The 19,469-nt window shown below is 43.5% G+C and overlaps 1 protein-coding gene across 1 annotated transcript; it reads right to left on the bottom strand.

The window, feature by feature from the left end:
* Positions 1-13,917: 13,917 nt before the first annotated feature.
* Positions 13,918-18,859, bottom strand: LOC138082721 (pregnancy-associated glycoprotein 1-like). Its single transcript, XM_068976027.1, has 6 exons — positions 18,807-18,859; positions 17,578-17,728; positions 16,493-16,610; positions 16,276-16,394; positions 14,891-15,084; positions 13,918-13,972 (listed from the first exon to the last, which is right to left on the bottom strand). The coding sequence occupies exons 1-6, from the start codon at positions 18,857-18,859 to the stop codon at positions 13,918-13,920; spliced, it is 690 nt and encodes a 229-aa protein (XP_068832128.1).
* Positions 18,860-19,469: the final 610 nt, after the last annotated feature.

Raw genomic sequence — 19,469 nt, 5'->3', positions numbered from 1 at the left:
AACAGGCTCAGAAATGGCACCTTCATTCTTCAGCTTGTCAAAGATGGGGATGGCTCCAGAGAAGGATATGTTGGGATAGTTCAAGCCCAAGATGCCACCAAATCATCTGCCCTCAAACCTGTATTCCGCCACGCTTACACTGAACGGCTGGTCAGTACTTACAAGGTCCCAAATCTGTGGGAGTGGGAGAGAAGAGTGTTTCCACTTACAGATTCTTGAAGTGGGATTAGGACTGGGCTGGAGAGTTTTGCCATTAGATCCTCAGAGAAGAATTTTGGGCTCTGTCTTTGGTTGCCCAGAGAAGGTTAGAGCAAAGCGGAAGGGGAATTTGGGTTCCATTTGAGAGAGGGTGTGAATATTAAAACATTTGCCCCTCTGAAAAACACCACCTGAGTGAGTCAAATTGGCCTCATTTCTTCTGTACAGGTGGGGCAACCAAGAGTTAGGCCAGGTCGCCATTGGTGCCACCTCATGGACAAAACAATCGAGAGCAAGATAGCCTTCTCTTTGGCATCACTGTGACCTAATGACAGGAATGGAGTGTATTCTTTGTAATGTACTGTGGATTCTGTGTCTGTCCAGGAAGAGAAGCCAAAAACAAAAGCTTGCTTGCAGGGTTCTATGAAATTACTGCCTGGGGAATTCACTTATGGGGATATGTGTATATTTCTGTGAGTGTGTATGAGAGAGAAAGAGAAAGGGGGGAACAATTCAAGTATTTTGGGGGAGGCAAGCAATAGGTTTATTAGACTCTGAAAGGTCCTCTAGAGTGAGAACTGATTTATCAGGCTTCTTGGCTTCTCAGTCCTCCAGTTTCCCATGCTGGATACCTGAAGCCTTTGACTGCCCCCAGGGTCCCCTGATCAGTTTTATCCATCCCAAAACACCCCACAGCAACTTCAGTCCTGAAAAGCCAGCCTAACTTCACTTTTTACCACATGTGTGCTCTCAGCAATGCCCTTGCTGTCTGGACCTCAGTTTCCTCATATGTCGCATGAGCTTATCAGAGTAACTGCTTTGTGGGATTGTTGCAGAATTAAACCAGTTATCACCTGAAAGTGGCTGAAACAGTCTGTGAATATAAAAGTGGGTGCTTTTTTCCTGTCTTCTTGCTCCCAGCAAAATGAATCTTGAACTGCTCATGGGCAGAGGAGCTGCAAGTCCACATCTTAAGCCACTCTCTGGGTTAGCTAATCCATTTTCTCCTGTGTCACCAAGGGCACTGCCTCCCCAGGGACAGGATCCTGTGAGTAAGTGAGTAAGATGGCCAATGTCTATGGGCGTTAAGTCAGAAAGGGTCCTGCCAAATGGTCCTGCATCTGTTTTGCAAGCAGGGGTCACTCCATAGCCAGTCCTGACTCACATTCTCTTTACACATTACCTGAATCGTGCCATAAGCAATAAATCCCTTCATGCTCCCAGATTCACAGGTGATCCTGAAGGTCTTCTTGGTAGGCCAGAGGGTGGAAGACTTGTAATGTCTGAACCTAACTTGTGTAGCTGCAGACACAAGAGATGAGTGTCATCATGTGCCAAGGGTGGAAACAGAGTGGCAGGGCAAGTGAAGGATGTTCCGAGTACTGGGTGTCTGTACTCACAACAGGCTGGACTGGGGCAAAAGAGGGAGGGCACCTAGAAGTCAGATAATCCTGTGTCATAGATAACCTGGAATTCCTGAGGGGGTGTTCCCATGGTGATTTTACCTACGTAGAGCATCTGCATGGAGAAGGAGGGAGGGGGTTAGTGCAGAACTAGCTACCCTCTGTTCCCACACTGATGTCTCCCACTGGGTTTTGTATATCTCTTGAGAAGCTCACAGCATTTGATCACAGAGGTGTTTACATTTGATTTTTTTTTTTTAGGGTGCTACATTGTATGCAGGATATTCATTCTATAACCAGACGTTGAAATGGTACCCCTTGCTTTGGAAGCACAGAGGCATAACCACTGGACCTCCAGGAACGTTTAACACCCAGGGAAGTCCCAGTGCCTTCATTTGAGAAATTTTGTCGTCTCTTCAAATGCAGCCTTAGCACGCCTTTCTCCAGGAGGTCCTTCTTGATCAACCCCAGGCACTAACTCTAAACTCAGACCACATTCAATCAACACCACACAAGTGACCCTTTCCTTTGACATGTATTTACCATTTGCCTATCTCTCAGGCTGACATGGCCATTCTTGAAGACAAATAAGCCCTTTTTCTAATCTAAAAACAGTAAGCACTGTGTTAGATTCTTACGGCCTTACACGGAATATGGGTTCAGTATCCTTTCCCTGCTGTGGTTCTTGCATCTGTGGAAACTGAATTACTCTGCCTGGTTATTCGCAATTGCTTGGCAGTTGGTTCTACCTTCTGATCAGAGATGGTTCATTCTTCATCTGTAACTAGTTGACTACCTTAGTTCAGAAGGAGCTGCTGCTGCTGCTGCTGATGCTGCTGCCACTAAGATGATTCAGTCATGTCTGATTCTGTGCAACCCCATAGACAGCAACCCACCATGCTCCACTGTCCCTGGAATTTTCCAGACAAGAACAACTGAGTGGGTTGCCATTTCCTTCTCCAATTCAGGAAAGTGAAAAATGAAAGTGAAGCCACTCAGTCTTGTTCAACTCTTAGCCACCCCTTGGACTGCAGCCTACCAGGCCTCCCCGTTTTGGGGTGTTTCCAGGCAAGAGTACTGTAGTGGGTCGTCATTGCTTTCTGCTCAGAAGGAACAATCTCCCTCAAACTAATGACACATATTTGACACAGAAATGGATGTTTACCTGCCACCTGGTAATTGCTTTGCCCAGTCACCAAAACCAACAGTTGAGGATGAGAGTGCCTTCTCCTCTGCGTGGGGCCCTGTTTGCCCAGTGTTTCTGCCTCCTGCAGGAATCCCAGCCCCAGCATCCCAAGTGCCATCTCCAGATGAGCCCCAGTGCTAGGCTAGAGCATCAGGGGGCACTGTGGAGCACCATCCTCCCAAAACACTCATCCATGATGTTCCTTGGTGGGTGAATACTTCAGAGGTATTCTTTCACTGAACATTTGACAAAGGAAACAAAGAAGATGCTACAATTAGATGTCAGTGTTAAGGTATAACTGTCTTAGTAATGGCACTGTGTACTTTCCAATCATTTTTATGAGTCATCTTATTATAAGAATTTTATGCATATTCCATAGCAAAGACGTAGGTTTGAATAAAGATTCTGTTCTGTAATGTTGGGTAAGCCATATGACCATGTGGGGTCTCAGTCTCCCCTTCAGTAAAATGGTGGAATGTAATGATTCAAACCTTCCAAATAGGATATCTTGGGGATAAGTGAAGTGAGGGATATAAGGTGCCTGATAAATAGGAAGTCTCAACATGACAGCCACTAACATCGCTGTTGCCATCCCATTGTATCCTCCTCATAGAAGCACAGGGAAGGAGGTAGAAGGGGGATTCCTGTCCTCTTTTACAAGAGAGGAATTTGAAATGCAAGAGGCTTGTGAATTGGCTGTGGTCACACTGCTGGTCAGATATTAAACAATGAATAACTAGCTCTCCCCATCTTTCTCCAAGTTGAAAGAGAAGAGAGAGTTAAAGAAGAATCCAAGAGATAGGGAACAAGTTCAGGAAATGTAGAAAATTAAAAGAAAAGTTAAAAGAAAACACTACAGAGAGAAATACACTCACAGAGACTTCCAAAGGGATGAAGACATAAATGATAGTGATACAGAGATGCAGGCATAGAGATATACACAGGGAAGTAGAGAGGGAACAAAGAACATGATAAATAAAACCTAGAAAAGTGCTATTCCCCAGGACCACACATACATCTGCATTGACTGTGCACTCAACAATTGCAAGGAGTTCCAATTTCAATAGGTCATGAGGTGACTGGACTTCAGAGTTGTGCAACTATACAAATCTACACCAAGAACCTTGAGTCCCACAGTACCTATAGCATGGTACATATCAATATTTAAGGGCTGAACTTTAAGATTGTCAGGGAAATATTCCATTCCATTCTAAACCTTATGAGTAGAAGAATAATCAGATGAAAAGAAAAATCACAGAAAGGAAGATGTTGTGGCTTACAGTCTCCGTACTTACATGATTCTGCAATCTGAGAAGGCCACCAGGTTGAGGAGCACAAGCCACTTTATGCTTCTTTCCTGGTTCCAAGTACTCAGGGAAGTTCAGGTTCTTAGCATGTAGTAGTGACCAGGAGCCCCTAGTGATATATATTCTCTGACATGCCCTAGTTTAGTCCTTTAGGCCAAAAACAGGTCTGAAAAAAACCACAAAGCTCTCGATACAATCTTTATCTTCATCAGTGTCCTTGGTGAGTGGATTTTGAAGCTTCACAGAATACAGAGAATTTAACTGCAATCTCTTCCTTGAAGGTTTGCTAGAAAATCAAACTGATCTGCATGGACATCTAAGGAGATGGAGAACCTTGCCTAGTTGGAGAAAATACTGCTAAGAACATCATAAAAATGGATACTAAGGGCCATGCTCAACATTCTTGGTTTCATGTCATCTTCCTAGCCACTTCATGATATATGTATTGCTGTCTTCATTGGCGAGGAGATTGCTAGGAGGATAAGTTGTCAAATGGCAAAGTGAAGAATTCAGGCTCAGCCCAGGGACATACAACTGGCTTTAGGTAGTGGGTCTGATGGCAGACATCAGGGACACGTATGATGCAAGTCTGCATTAAAGATTCAGGGCAGAGCAGTACTTCAATTGCATGGTTTCGATATTGGAAGAAATGTCATATGTATCCACAAGATATTTTATAGCATCCAACAAACACACAAGGAAGAACTGTGTGCTAGGTTCTGGGTTAAAGGCCACAAAGTAAAAGTTTATGAAGACAAAGTAGTCTTTATCTTAAGAGACCTGGCAGTCTAGTTCTCACAAAATCATGGCCCCAGGAGGCAGGAGATATGATACTAGGACTAGCTGGCCATGTTGAACCCTGGGCCGCACATGCCTTACCACTGGGAGCAGCCTTTCCTCCACTTCACCCATTCTGGAAAGCAACCAGAAGTTTGGATATTTATGTAGAATCTACTGATTTTAATGTTAGAAACTTTTTTTTCCCCCCAAAAAAAAACCAGTGGGAACAAAATCTCCACACCGATGTGCTGGAATCAGCCTTCAGTCTCTGCAGGTTTTTATTTCTAGCCTAGAGTTGGGAGTGCACTGGGACAGAGAGGAATTTAATTCATGTCGGTTGATTTACAAAGAGACTGAATGCACACTGAAAATGTGTGTTTCCTTTCTATTTATAAAGAAAGATCATCAGGGACATACAAACCAACATAATTTAACTGCTGGAGATAAATATATATATTTCTGATATAATTTCCCCATAGGGTCTATGTCATGAAAAATTTTGTCTGCCGAACCAAACATACAAAAAAATAATTTTGAAATGTCTTTCCAATCAAAGAAGACAATACTGTGGCAGCCAAAGTAAAGACAATTGTGTTTAATGACTCATCCAACCCTCCAGGGCCTATTCCTGCATGAGATCTATCCATGCCTGTCCCTTGAATACAACAGGAGCCTCTCCTTTTGCCAGGTGTGCTTAGATGGGACACTGTGTCTTAACACTCATTTTTGCACATTCTTTAAATTCAGTTCTGATGGTTAAATCCAAAAAGGGGGAATGTGACCTCACTGACAAATGACACACATATATGCCTTTTGAACTATGGTGTTGGAGAAGACTCTTGAGAGTCCCTTGGACTGCAAGGATATCAAAGCAGTCCATCCTAAAATAAATCAGTCCTGAATATTCACTGGAAGGACTGATGCTGAAGCTGAATCTCCAATTATTTGCCCACCTGATGGGAAGAACTGATTCACAGGAAAAGATCCTGATGTTAGGAAAGATTGAAGGCAGGAAGAGAAGGGGAAGATAGAATGAGATGGTTGGATGGCATCACCAAGTCAACGGACATGAGCTTGAGTAAGCTCCAAGAGCTGGTAATGGATAGGGAAGCCTGGCATGCTGCAGTCCATGGCATTGCAAAGAGACGGACACAACTGAAAGGACTGAACTGAACTGAAGATATTGAGAACAAAGACTGATAAATCTAATTGAACCAAGTTGGTGACTAGCTGTCCATATCAACATATTACTTAAGTAGCTTTAAAATTCAGAATTGTGACTATATTCAGAGTGGAATATATTGTAAGGAAAAACAAAAATACTGCCCATCCAAAACAAAACCAAAGGGAAAAAAAAAAAAAAAAACAGGAAAGAAAACTGAAACTATATTGAACAACTTATTGTTCCTCATAACTTCTGTTATTGCAACACAATCATATGCATGTTAACAGGTAAAAGCAAGATAATAATTAAAACTAATGTTCTGAAATAAGCCTTTCAGTGGCTAGAAAAAGAGGTTCACAGGTAACAGAAAGAAGTTTAACTAAAACCCTGCTGTCTTAAATCTTGAACTGAAAACACAAGTTTATACCAACTAATTATATTCCTTTTTATTTTATTTTTTAAGGAAAAAGTGTACTTCCTACTCTGACTATTGTAAAGCTTAGAAGCAATGACAACTTGATAACAGTGACTATTCTGAGGTCTAACATGTAACTTCTAAGTTCATTTCCCAGCAGACATTACATGGATTCTTAAAGAGATGGCTGATTTCAGGACTGGGTCAAGAAATGCACAAAATAATCTTGGGAATTGTGAAGGACCAGAAAGCTAAGGCACTTCGAAGCCCAATCGGGACTGGACACATCCCTGAGTCCAGAGCATATTCAGCCTCGTGATAGCCCCAGGTTCTTGCTTCTTGGGAAGGCTGGCATGGCTCATTGCTGCTAACTCACAACTGAAGCATGGGATGAGGTCATGTGGTTGACCTGTAGGCCAAGTTCCAAGCATGGAAGGAAGGTTGGCAGTCGAATGGTAGCCATTCATTAAACTTGGCTACATTGGTTCTTAGTACGGGCTACTTCCCACATCTAGAATGTTTTTCTCCCAGCTTTTTGCATGGCCAGATCTTTCTCAACATTTAGCATCATCTCAAATGAGTCTCTCTCAGGCTTGCTTTCCCTGGTCACTACACTCTCACAAGAACAGACCCTGATCCAAAAAGTGCCTAGACACTTTCCTCCAACAAAACAATAATTATAGTTGCCAATGTGGAAAGGTGGGAGAGGGATAAATTGAGAGTTTAATCAACAAAGACCTACTCTACTGCACAGGAATTCTGCTCAATAGTCTGTAATATTTTGTATGGGAAAAAAATCTAGGAAAGAATGGATACATGTCTAGGTATAAGGAAATTAATTTATAATACAACAAATATTAATATGATGGTGTAAATAAATTTTACTACTATACAGATTAAAAGCTGATTAATTTCTCATACAACTAATATTAATACGATGCTGTAAATCAACTATACTCCTATATAGATTAAAAGCTGATTTTTTTTTTAAATGCTTACATGTAGAGAGCCGTGGAGCTATTTAGACTTGCAGGATTTCAGATATGATGCTGGATATGCCAGAACGGGTGCAGAAATCTAGACATTTTCTGAGGTTATATTTTCATGAGCTTTGGAGTCTTTTGCCTCTAGTTTCACCTATGATTTGTCTTTGGAGCATGTAATACAAGGGCTTAGAAAACACCAGCTGGGTGTTAGTTGAAGGATAAGAGGGAAGCACTAGTGGGATAGTGAAATCCCAGCTCCCTAGCCTTGGGTTGGGGCACATTTGAGGCACAACTCTCCATGACTTGCATGATATCAGACCCAGACTGGTTTCATCCTTTTTCATGTCCTGCTTCCTCTGTGACCTCACTGGTTTATCTGTGAGATTTTTTTTTTTTAATTTTGACTGCAATAGGTCTTCATTGCTACTCAGGACTTCTCTATTTGCAGCAAGCAGGGGCTACTCTATAATTGCAGTGCACTGGCTTTTCAATCCTGTGCTTCTCCTGATGTAGATCAGTCTCTAGGGCACTCAGGCTCAGTAGTTTTGGCCCACCGGGTTAGTTGCCTTGGGGCATTTGCAGTCTTCCCAAACCAGATCTCAAACGCATATCTTAAGCACTGGCTCAGAAGGGAAAACCCTCTGGAAGGAATTTGAAATAAATCACTTTTACGTGAAATTTGGCACCATGCCCTATTTATGAGGAGACTGATTGAGGATTGTCCCTGCTTCAAGAAACGTCCTGAGATCAGGACTGATTGAGGTGCCCCTCCCAAGGGTTCCTACAGGATCTTGAAGCTGTCCTGCCATGTAGCTTTGTTCCCGCTTCAGTTTCTGAATCCCACACTAGAGCACAGCATCCAGAGGGCAGGGCTGTCACTTGAATCACTAATTAGTATACATCAGTAGATACTGTCTCATCCAGACCCTAATGTCAAGACAAGGCTAACACAAAGATCGCTTATTCTATTATGAGTGTTAGGTTACAGGTTCAACAACTGTATTCAAACCCTAAATAACATTATATTAAATACAATACAATTTCAGCTCTCTTTCATATGCTAGTGCAGGTCTCTCCACAGAGATGAGAGCCCACTTCTTTCTTGTCATATCTTCCACCTGTGCTACTTACTTTTGGTCTAACATGGCTGCTCCAGCTGCTGTCATTACATTTGCATTCCAGCTAGTGGAACAGAAAATAATACTTCCATTTGGAAGTGACATATCACCTCTACTCAAATTCCACTGGCCGAAGTATCTTCCATGTTAACGGAAAACTTGGGGGTTGTGGGCACACAGAAGGGCAGGGGAATGTGATCCTACTGAAGAACATTCATGATGAGTAACAAGGGCCACCACCCTTCATTCATATCCCTGTATTCATTCTTATTTGGTTCTCCCCACAGAGCTCTTGGTCGGTTTTGGCCTGCAGATATGGATATGGATGAGGTTATAAGAGAGGACATGATCCAGGCTGTACCAATATGGAGAAAAGAAGAAAGGAAAGAAGATAAGAAAGTATAAAAATTCAAAATCTAAAAGAGAGCATGCTTATAATCAAAATTTTGCATTTATACAATTTAAGTATAATGGTTGATTAATCAATTTATAAAATTAAAAAAAGAGAAATGTAAAACATAAATATATTCACTAACCCCAACAAAATAATAAGGCTATATCATAGTAAACACATAGTAGTATCAGGATTAAGTTTGGATGCACATTGAAAAAAACTAAAACAACTATAACTTTAGCAAGATAAACTTGATTTTTTCTCTCCCATTGAAACAAAGCTGGAGGTGGGCCAGCCAGAGCTTGGGTGGTATCCATCTCCTAGGTTACATGATTGTCCAATACAAATGCAGGAGTTCCAGCCTTCACAACTAAAATCCAGACAATATTTAGGAAGAAAGTAGGGAAGGGAAGAGTCCCATCTCTCAGCTAAATCAGCTCTTTTAAAGCAGTCTTTAAAGAAATCCCTCTTACAGATCTGCTAGCATCTCAGTCACCAGTCATGACTAAGAGCACGGCTGGGTAGGAAATGGACTCCTATAGTTACTGGGCTCATGGCTATATAACAAACTATTTTCAGTTTTGAAAGAGAAGCAAAGAATAGATCATTTTGTAGGTAGCCTGCATCGCCTGTCTAAAAGAACAAACCTTTTCTGAATGGATTAGGCTGAATGGCTGGGCACAGTGTGGGAGCCAGGAGAAAGGAGCAGCAATGAGAAACAGCTAGATGGTCCTGAACTGTGCTCAGAAAATAGAGACAGACTGGTCAGTAGAAATCTTCTAAGGACTGAAGTGAGGATTACACATACCACATGACCCAATGTGGTTTGAAAACTGCTTTTCCAGCTCAGATCCCAAATCTCTCTCAATTCTTCAGTTTTTAAATACCTTGTCTTTGTTACCTCATATTCTGACCAACCTGTTTCACCTTCCTTATTTCTGTTCACATCACATCTCCAATAGTCCACCAACATTACAAGATCCAGTATTGAAAACTTAGCAACACTTTCTAGAAGTGGGTAGAAACACAACGACTATTTCTACTTTAGTATTTGTTTGTCCTGATCAAGGTATTTTGAAAAGACTGAAATGGCTAGAATTATGGAGATTCCAGTTTCCTCTAAAATCCCAACCAAGAATGTGATTTCGTTGGACCTGGAAGGGATGCGTTCACTTTTGGATCCACAGGTCTTAGCAGAACAGTAACTCCCCTGTATATGAACAAGTTACATTTGAAAAGGGGGTTCAAAAATCCCAATTTCTTCATAAATCCAACAAAGTTACTTAGGTAGCCAACTAAGACAATTGGCTATATATTACTGTAGTTTAATAGCTTTATGATACTTTTCACATAAATAATACATTAAAAAACAAGCACAAACAGTTAAAGAAACATTTTAAATCTTGCATACCTGGATAGGGCATCTCAACCCACTCCAGTATTCTTGTCTGGAGAATCCCCATGGCAAGAGGAGCCTGGCATACTGCAGTCCATATGTGAAAATTCAGACACAGCTGAGCAAATAAGCACACCTTTAAAAATAGAATAGTAGTACCGTCTACATTACCACTGCATTTATGCTTCCTTTCAGACAGCATAGGCTTGAAATAAAAGTCCTGCACTATTGTACTCCATACAGTTCTGTACAGTAAACTACAAAAATGCACACAAACTTGTCTTGAATGTGCCCACAACAATGTGTGTCAGATCTGTGAATTAACTGATGTGATTGCACTTGCAAATGCACTTCTACATGTTTGAAAGTTTTATTTTGTATTGGAGTGTATTTTATTAACAATATTCTGAGTTTCAGGTGGACAGTAAAGGGACTTAACTGTATGTATCTGTGTACCCTGGGTGTTCTGTGACATCCAGGCTGTCATTTAACTGAGTGGAGTTCCTTGTGCTAAACAGGAACTCGTTGTTGGTTATCCAAACAGCAACTCATTGTTGGTTATCCATCTTAAAGAGAGCAGTGCCCACAACATGTTCCTGAAGACTTAACTCAGGAACTTTGAGAAGACTCCTTCAGCCCGCACTCACCCTCTTTGGCCACTCAAGGCTTGGTTCGGTAACATACTCTGGTTTCCCATCCCCACCACTCAGTCCGTAGCCCTCATCACCCCAAATAAGTCCCCAGTGCCCCAGTGCAGAGAGAGCGCCTCGGGATGCCATTTGCATGGAATCCAGTGCAGTTTCGCCTAGAATCAAGCAGTCTTCTATATGGCTCAATGAGTTCCTGGTTTTAGAATTCCTAAAATTCCCTGTCTTCCTCAAAGCCGCCTTTGAGCCCATCAGCCTGCTCTGACTCCCACAGAGAGCAGACATGAAGTCTCCACCCTGTGCCGGGGCTGAGCAGTCACTGCGCACCCTTTATTCACATTAGCATTCAACTCCCCACAGAGGGATCAGGTACCCCAACTCACAAAGGAAGTACCTGGCCGGAGCAAGGGGAAGCTGCAGCCCAGACCTATTCTGACAATGTAATTTATTATCCAAACCAGGAAAACTTTGAGGGGGGAAGGGAGACTGTTAACTTATGGTGGGATATCACACTGGGACTGTCCTCAGCCATTCTCCTTGTGACATGGCCTATTTCAGGGACTGAGAGCTAAATTTCATGTTCATGGACCTAAGGGTTCAGATTGAATTGAAGCACTTTGAGGACTGAGGACCTTAGTGTTCCCCTCTCCGTGACTCCCACCATGGCATATGGTGTGACCTCTCCACATATTTCAGGAAGATTAGTGTCCCACACTGCCCTTTACTCTCAAGTGACTGGTTTTGTGGGAGGCACTGGCCGAGCAACTGGGCTCAGCAGCATCTGCAATGGTGTGATATGGCCTCCAGAGGGCGCCCTCGTCCAAGCAGCAGCCCAAGTGTTCTTGAAAGCTCCAGTTTGAGAACCAACCCTCAGTGTTGTCCCCTCACCTTGAGGATGTAGGCTTGAGCTGGCACTGGGTAGTTGATGCCATTGATGGTGAAGATAATAGAGGGCAGGTTATTGACCACAGAACAAGAAACTTAGTGCTGTTACAGAGAGGGTGAGAGGTTGGCCCTGGGGATGCTTGTTGTGTGTGGAGACAGGGAGTGACCCTGGGGTGTGACCCTTCACCTTGGAACCCTGTGGCGTGGCACCAATGAGCTTCTGTATGTTATCGACCAGTGTTCTTGGCCCTTGGATCAGTGATATCCTGGTGTCAACAATGGCCTCGCAGCTGTCAGAACAAGCAATAATCTTTCTTCTCATGGAGATGCTGAGAGACAAAGGAAGAAAGCCGGCATCAAGGTCACTCTGAGCCTCCCCAGAGTTGTCCCCTTCCCGACTGTCTCCTTAACAGCACTCCATCTCTCACCCTCTTTTCCTTTGCTCTTGACACAGCACCTTTCTTGACATCTTCGAATGCAGTTCTTGAATACAGCAGGATCTTTTGTACCTTGACACAAGCTGGTCTTCCTTCCTAGAGAACTCCACTCCCTTTTTACTAGCAAATTTCTTCTCATCTTCCAGATTCCAGCTTAATAGTATTGTTTTCTGGAAGTCTTTCCGTCGGTGATTATCAGTCTCCTGTCTTAGTCACTCTCTGTAGACTCTTCCTCATGTCTGCTACGGCTACTGCTGCTAACTCACTTCAGTAGTGTCTGACTCTGTTCGACCTCATAGAGAGCAGCCCAGCAGGCACCACTGTCCCTGGGATTGTCCAGGCAAAGTACTGGAGTGGGTTGCCATTGCCTTCTCCTCCTCATGTCTAGCATATACCAAAGTCACAATTCACTATGTGGGTGAGTCACTTCATGTACATTTCCCTTCTTAGATGTAAGGGCAAGTTTTATTCTCCTTGCCTCCCTAAAGTGCCTGGCACTCAGTGGATGCCCAATGCTTGTCTGTTCAATGAATGAATGAAGACTGAGAAAACAATAAGAAACCTCCAGAGAGCTGTATCTGGTGGGGAACAAATAACGGGTTGCACACAGAGTGAAAATGGAGAGTCGCAGGGAAAGCAGATTCTCATAGTAGGGGGAGAGAGGGGCTCCTCTGGGAAAGGGTGTCTGCCAGCACTGCTCCTACAACAAGCTCAGACCCTGAGACCCTGGCCAGGAAATACATGACTAGCCCACAGAAACTCCAAAGGACAGGTCAGCTTTTGCCTGATGGTATCACACAGAATCGTATCAATTATACCTCTTGTTCTCAGGTCACTCTTGGATCCACCTTCCTGATTCTCTGTTATAGCCCCTGTCTTTTTTATTAGTTGCTTTCACGTCTTAAGACTGCAGCAAACCTCTCTTCACTGCTGGGTAGCTGCTCCCTAAGAAAGCCACTTTTCCCCATTTTCTCAAGACTATCTCTGCTTTTAAAATGACACTTATCTGTACTGAGAACGTTCTATGTCCTAGGTACCTATGGGCAGTTGGTCATGTTATCATAGCTCTGTTCAGGCTGCTGAAATTCTCCCTGATCCTCTGTTCACCACAATGTAGAGTGCTCTAACCATGCTCCCCACCTCTAAGGGCAGTGGGTGCAGCCCTCTCCCAGCTGCACAGACATCTCTGGACCCTTTTAGGACCCTGGTCAGAGTCTTGCTCAGAAGGCCTGAGGATTATGAACCCATGGGTTGTTTGTGTATCTATGTGCTTGTGTGTTTGTTTGCATGTTTGTTTGTATGTGTCTCTGTGTGTGTCTGTGTGTCTCTGACTAGCTATGCATTTTTTTATGTGTCTATGTGCATGTTTATATGTGTCTGCTTTGGGTTTCCATGTGTCTGTGTGTCTCTCTGTCGTTGCAGGTGATGTGTATGTCTGTGTGACTGTGTGTCTGAGAATGCCTTTGTGTGTGTCTGCCTGTGTCCATGTACAGTAGTGGGAGCATCACTTGGGCTGACCCTCAGAGGGAGAGGCTTACCGGTCCATGTGTACAATCCAGTCACCTGCTTGGATCAATGGTACCCAGTTGAACTCTCCCTTCTAGTAGCGATTGTCCACCCCACCAAACATCACCACACTGCCCTCCTTCTTGTCTCTGTAGAGAAAAGTGATGGGGGGATCCTTGGAGGACAGTAACAACAGCACTGTCTGAGAGCTGGGCTTGTCCACCCATCAAGGCCATAATACAGTCTACATATACAGATGCATAAATTGAGTCTAGGAGTGACTGAGATCCAGACTGAGGTCTGTTACTGACTAATGAGTGGCACAGAGGAGGTTAGAAGCTGAATCACTTGGCTTGCCTCCACCCGCTATGTCCTTTGGACACCCTGGACCTCCAGCAACCTGAGTGGTCAGACACCCTCAGGGGACAGGGTGCTGAAGTATTTTGACTTTCCCCTTGACCACCTTGTCATTTTTCAGGAAAATCAAGGCCTGGGAGTTCTAAGGGTGTGGGTTCAGGTCACCCAAAGTTGGCTCCACTGGCCTGTGACCTCTACTATTCAAAGGGTCCCACACTCAGAAGGGACCCCACCTCTGCTCTCCCAGTCTTGAAATGCCTAATATTTCTTGAACAAGGGGTCTCACACTTTTGTGTCCCACACTTTTGTTTCTCACTTGGTCCTACGAATTGGGTAGCTGGAAATGGGCTCACAGTGACAGGCTAATGAGGAAGGGAAGATATCCGCCATCCTTCTTCCTTCCTTATAAAATTCATAAGCAAATCCTAATGCCTTGTCCTTCAACTTGTTTCCTGTTGCCTTCCATTCACCCTCCTCCTCACTCACCTCCCTAGACCAAGTTACTGGTCTTGAGCCCAGGAGTAGGGATGTGTTCCAATAAACATTTATTTATAAAAGCCAGGGGTGAAGCCAGGTAGGGCCCTGAGTCCATAGTTATCCTTGGTTAGATTATCTCTCAGGATACTTCTTTATCAAGTGTTCTACTTTTCGTGCAACTGAAAGCATCCTACAGCTAATTTAGAGATAGGGCTTGTCCATCTCAGATTTACTTGCTCAAATAGAAGGCAAAAACAGGCTCAGAAATGGCACCTTGATTCTTCAGCTTCTCAAAGATGGAGATGGCTCCAGTGAGGTATTTGTTGGGGTAGTTCAAGCACAAGTCACCTTCAAAAGGTATACCCTCAAACCCATATTCCTCCATGCTTAGACTGAACTGCTGGTCAGTACTTACAAGGTCCCCAATCTGTGGGAGAGAAGAGTGTTCCCACTTACAGATACATGAAGTGGGACTAGGACTGGGCTGGAGTGCATTGCCGTTAGACCCTCAAAGAAGAATTGAGGCTGGGCTGTGTCTTTGGTGGACCTCAGACGGTTAGACCAAGCTGGCAGGGGAATTTGGGTTCCATTTGAGAGAGGCTGTGAATTTTAAAACATCTGCCCTTCTGAAAAACACCACTTGAGTGAGTCAAATTGGCCTTGTGGCTTCTGTCCAGGTGGGGCAACCAAGTCAGGCCAGGACCCTTTGGTGCCCCCTTGTGGACAAAATGATTGAGAACAAGATAGTCTTCTCTTTGGCATGACCCAGTGACAGGAATGGACTGCATTCTCTGAAAGGTACTGTGGATTCTGCATCTGTAAAGGAAATCAGAAGCCGAAAACACAATCTTGCTTGCAGGGTTCTATGAAATTACTTCCTGGGAAATTCACTTTTGGGGATATGTGTGTATTTCTGTGAGTGTATATGAGAGAGAAAGAGAGGGGACATACTCAAGTATTTTGGGGGAGACAGGCCATAGGTTTATTAGACTCTCAGGGGTCCTCTAGAGTGAGAACTCATTTATCAGGTCCCTTGACTTCTCAGGCCCCCAGTTTTCCACTCTGGATATCTGAAGCCCTTGACTGACCCCAGGGTCCCCAGATCAGTTTTAGCCTGTCCCCAAACAGTTGCTTTTCAGCAACTTCAGTCCTGAAAAGCCAGCCTAACTCCACCTTTTACCCCATGTGTGCCCTCAGCAAGGCCCTTGATGTCTGCACTTCAGTTTCCTCATATGTCTCTTGAGCCAACTAGTGTAACTGCTGTGTGGGGTAGTTGCAGGATTAAAACAGCTATCATCTTAAAGTTCCTGGAATGGTCTGTAAATATAAAAGTGGGTACTTTTATCCTTTCTTCACACTCCCAGCAAAATGAACCTTGAAATGCTCATGGGCAGAGAAGCTGCAAGTCCACACCTCAAGCCACACTGTTGGTTAGCTAATTTGTTTGCTCATGTGCCACCATGGGCACTGCCTCCCCAGAGACATGATCCTGTGGATAAGATGGCCAATATCTATGGGAGTTAGGCTAGGAAGGGTCCTGCCACATGGTCCTGCATCTGTTTTGCAAGCAGTGGTCCCTCCATAGCCAGTCCTGCCTCAGCATTTGTTACACTGTTACCCAAACTGTGTCATGAACAACAACTCCTTTCATTCTCCCAGATCCATAGATGATGCTGAAGGTCTTATTGGTAGACCGAAAGGTGGAAGACTGAAGATGTCTGAACCTAACCTGTGTAGCTGCAGACACAAGAGATGAGTGTCATCAGGTGCCAAAGGTGGAAACAGAGCGGCAGGGCAAGTGAAGGATGGTCCAGGTACTGGGTGTCTGTACTCACAACAGGCTGTACTGGTGCAAATCATGGAGGGCACCCACAAGTCAGATGAACCTGTGTCAAAGATAACCTGGAATTCCTGAGGGGGTGTTCCTATGGTGATGTTACCCACATAGAGCATCTACAGGGAAAAAGAGGGAGTAGGTTGTGCAGAACTGGCTACCCTCTATTCCCACACAGATGCCTCCCTCTGGGTGTCACATATCTCTTGAGATCAGTTTCTAACCATTGTGCAGCTCACAGACTTTGGTCACAGAGGTATCTGCAATTTGAAATATTTTTTCCTGTGCTACATTGTATGCTGAATACTGACTCTATGACCAGGTGTTGAAGTGGTACCTGCCACATGGGAAGCCCAGAGGCATAACCACTGGGCATCCAGGACTGCTGGACACCCAGGGAAGTCCTGGTGCCTTCATTTGACAAGCTCTGTAATCTCTTCAAACCCAGCCTTAGCACTGGCTTCTCCAGGAGGTCCTTCTTGTTCAACCCCAGCCACTCCTTCTAAGCTTAGGCCACATCCAATCAACACCACACAGATGACCCTTTCATTTGACATATATTTACTCTTTGCCTATTTCGCAGGCTGGCATGGGCATTCTTGAAGACAAAATAAGCCCTTTTTCTAATCTAAAAACAGTAACCACAGTGATTCTTATGACCATACACAGAATACAGGTTCAGTAACTTTTTACTGTTGTCGTTCTTGCATCTGTGGAAACTGAATTCCTCTGCCTGGGATTCACAATTGCTTTGCAGTTGGTTCTACCTTTTGATGGTTCACTCTTCATCTGTAACTGAGTGGCTCATATCGTTCAGAATGAACTATCACCCTCAAACTAATGACACTTGTTTGACACATAAATGGATATTTACCTGCCACCTGGTAATTGCCAGGCCCAGTCACAAAGACCAACAGTTGAGGATGAGAGTGCCTTCTCCTCTGGCTGGGGTCCCTGTTTTCCAGTGTCTCTGCCTCCTGCAGGAATCCCAATCCTGACATCTCACCTGGCACCACCAGGTGAGCCCCAGTGCTAGGCTAGAGCACCAGGGGGCTTTGTGGAGTGCCATCCTCCTAAAATACTCACATCCATGAAGTTTCTCAGTGGGTGAATAGTCAGATTTGAGCCATGAAAAGAAATCTCATTCAGTCTGTAAGCATGTTCCTTCAGTAAATTGTTCATCATGTTTTTTCCACTGAGGGTGTTTCTCATGGTCTTCACTCTCCTTAGAGGTATTCTTTCACCAAGCATTTGACAAAGAAAACAAAGAAGATGCTACAACAAGGTGTCGGTGTTAAGGTATAATTGTCATTGTAATGGCCCTGTTTATTTTCTAATCATTTTTGTGAGGCATATTATCATCAGAATATTATGCATATACCATTGTAAAGGCATAGATTTGAATACAGGTTCTATTCTGCAATCTTGGGTAAGCCATATGACCATGTGGTGTGTTAGTCTCCACTTCAGTGAAATGGTGGAATGTAACAATACAAACCCTCCAAATAGAATATCTTGGGGATAAGTGAAATGATGGATATAAGGTACCTGATAAATAAGAAATCTCAACAATAACAGCCATTAGCATTGCTTTTGCCATCCCATTCATTGCTTCTCATAGAACCTCAAGGAAAGAGGTAGAAGGGGGACTCTTATCCTCTTTTACCAAGGGAGCAATTTGAATTGCAAGAGGTTTCTGATTTGGCTGTGGTCACACTGCTTGTTAGATATAAAACAGTGTATATGAAACAGTGTATCTTTCTCCAAGTTGAAAGAGAAGGAAGAGTTGAAGAAGAATCCAAGATATGGGAAGAAGTAAGGGAAATTCAGAAGCTTGAGAAGGAAGGAAAAGTCAAATGAAAAATTAAAAGCAAACAACACAAGGAGAAATACACTTCCAGTGACTTCCAAATCGATGGAGAGATAAATGACAGTGATACAGAGATGCAGACATAGGCATATACACACAAGTAGACAGGGAAAAAAGAGAACATGTTGAATAAAATGTAGAAAAGTGCTATTCCAGAGGACCAGATCAACATCTGCATAGATTGTGCACTGAACAGTTTCAAGGAGTTGCATTTTCAACAGGTCATGACATGACTGGACCCCAAGTGTTGTGCAACCCAAATCTACACCAAGACCTTGGGATCCGCAGTTCCTATATCAAGTTACTTATCAATAAGTAAGAGTTGAACTTTAAGACTCTTAGGGAAATATTCCATTCCCTTCTAAACCTGATGGCTGGAAGAATAATCAGATGAAAAGAAAATCCGAGAAAGGAATATGATGAGACTTATAGTCTCCATACTTACTTGACTACACACTCTGAGAAGGCCACCAGCCCGAGGAGCACAAGCCACTTCATGCTTCCTTCCTGGATCAAGGTACTCAGGGAAGTTTGGGTTCTTAGCATGTAGTGGTGACCAGGAGCCCCTAGTTATATATGTGCTGACCTACTCTAGTTTTCCCCTTTCGGCCACTAAAAGATCTTAAAAAAAAAAAAAAAAAAAACACACACACACAACAAAAAAAAAAAAAAACACAAAGCTTTCAATAAAATCTTTACCTTCATCAGTGTCTTTGGCGAGTGGCCTTTGAAGCTTCTCAGAATACAGAGAATTGAACTGCAATCTCTTCTTTGAAGCTTGGCTGGAAAATCAAACTGATCTGCATAGACATCTAAGAAGACAGAGAACCTTGCCTACTTGGAGAAAAAACTGCTAAGAACCTCATGAAAATGGATACTAGGGGCCCTGTTGGACATTCGTGGTTTCATGTCATCTTCCTAGCCACTTGATGAGATGTGCACTGCTCTCTTGATGGTAGAGGAGAATGCTAGGAGGATAAATTGTCAAATGGCAAAGTGAAGACTTCAGGGACAGCCCAGGGACATACAACTGGCTTTAGGTAGTGGGTCTAATGGCAGACATAGGGGCACCTATGATGCCAGGCTGCATCAAAGATTTAGGGCAGAG

This window comes from Capricornis sumatraensis, chromosome 8, assembly GCF_032405125.1.
Source record: "Capricornis sumatraensis isolate serow.1 chromosome 8, serow.2, whole genome shotgun sequence".
Classification (NCBI taxonomy): Eukaryota; Metazoa; Chordata; class Mammalia; order Artiodactyla; family Bovidae; genus Capricornis; species Capricornis sumatraensis.
Note: the sequence above shows the minus strand (reverse complement) of the source record. Positions and strands in the feature narration are given on the sequence as shown.

Excerpts from the sequence above, each read along its gene's own strand:
- LOC138082721 (XM_068976027.1), bottom strand. The coding sequence starts at position 18,859 with ATGAAGTGGCTTGTGCTCCTCGGGCTGGTGGCCTTCTCAGAGTGTGTA. Across the intron at positions 16,395-16,492 it reads TTGCACCAGTACAGCCTGTT|CTACACAGGTTAGGTTCAGA; the intron begins GTGAGTACAGAC and ends TTGTGTCTGCAG. Across the intron at positions 13,973-14,890 it reads TTTGCCTTCTATTTGAGCAA|AGACAAGAAGGAGGGCAGTG; the intron begins GTAAATCTGAGA and ends TTTTCTCTACAG.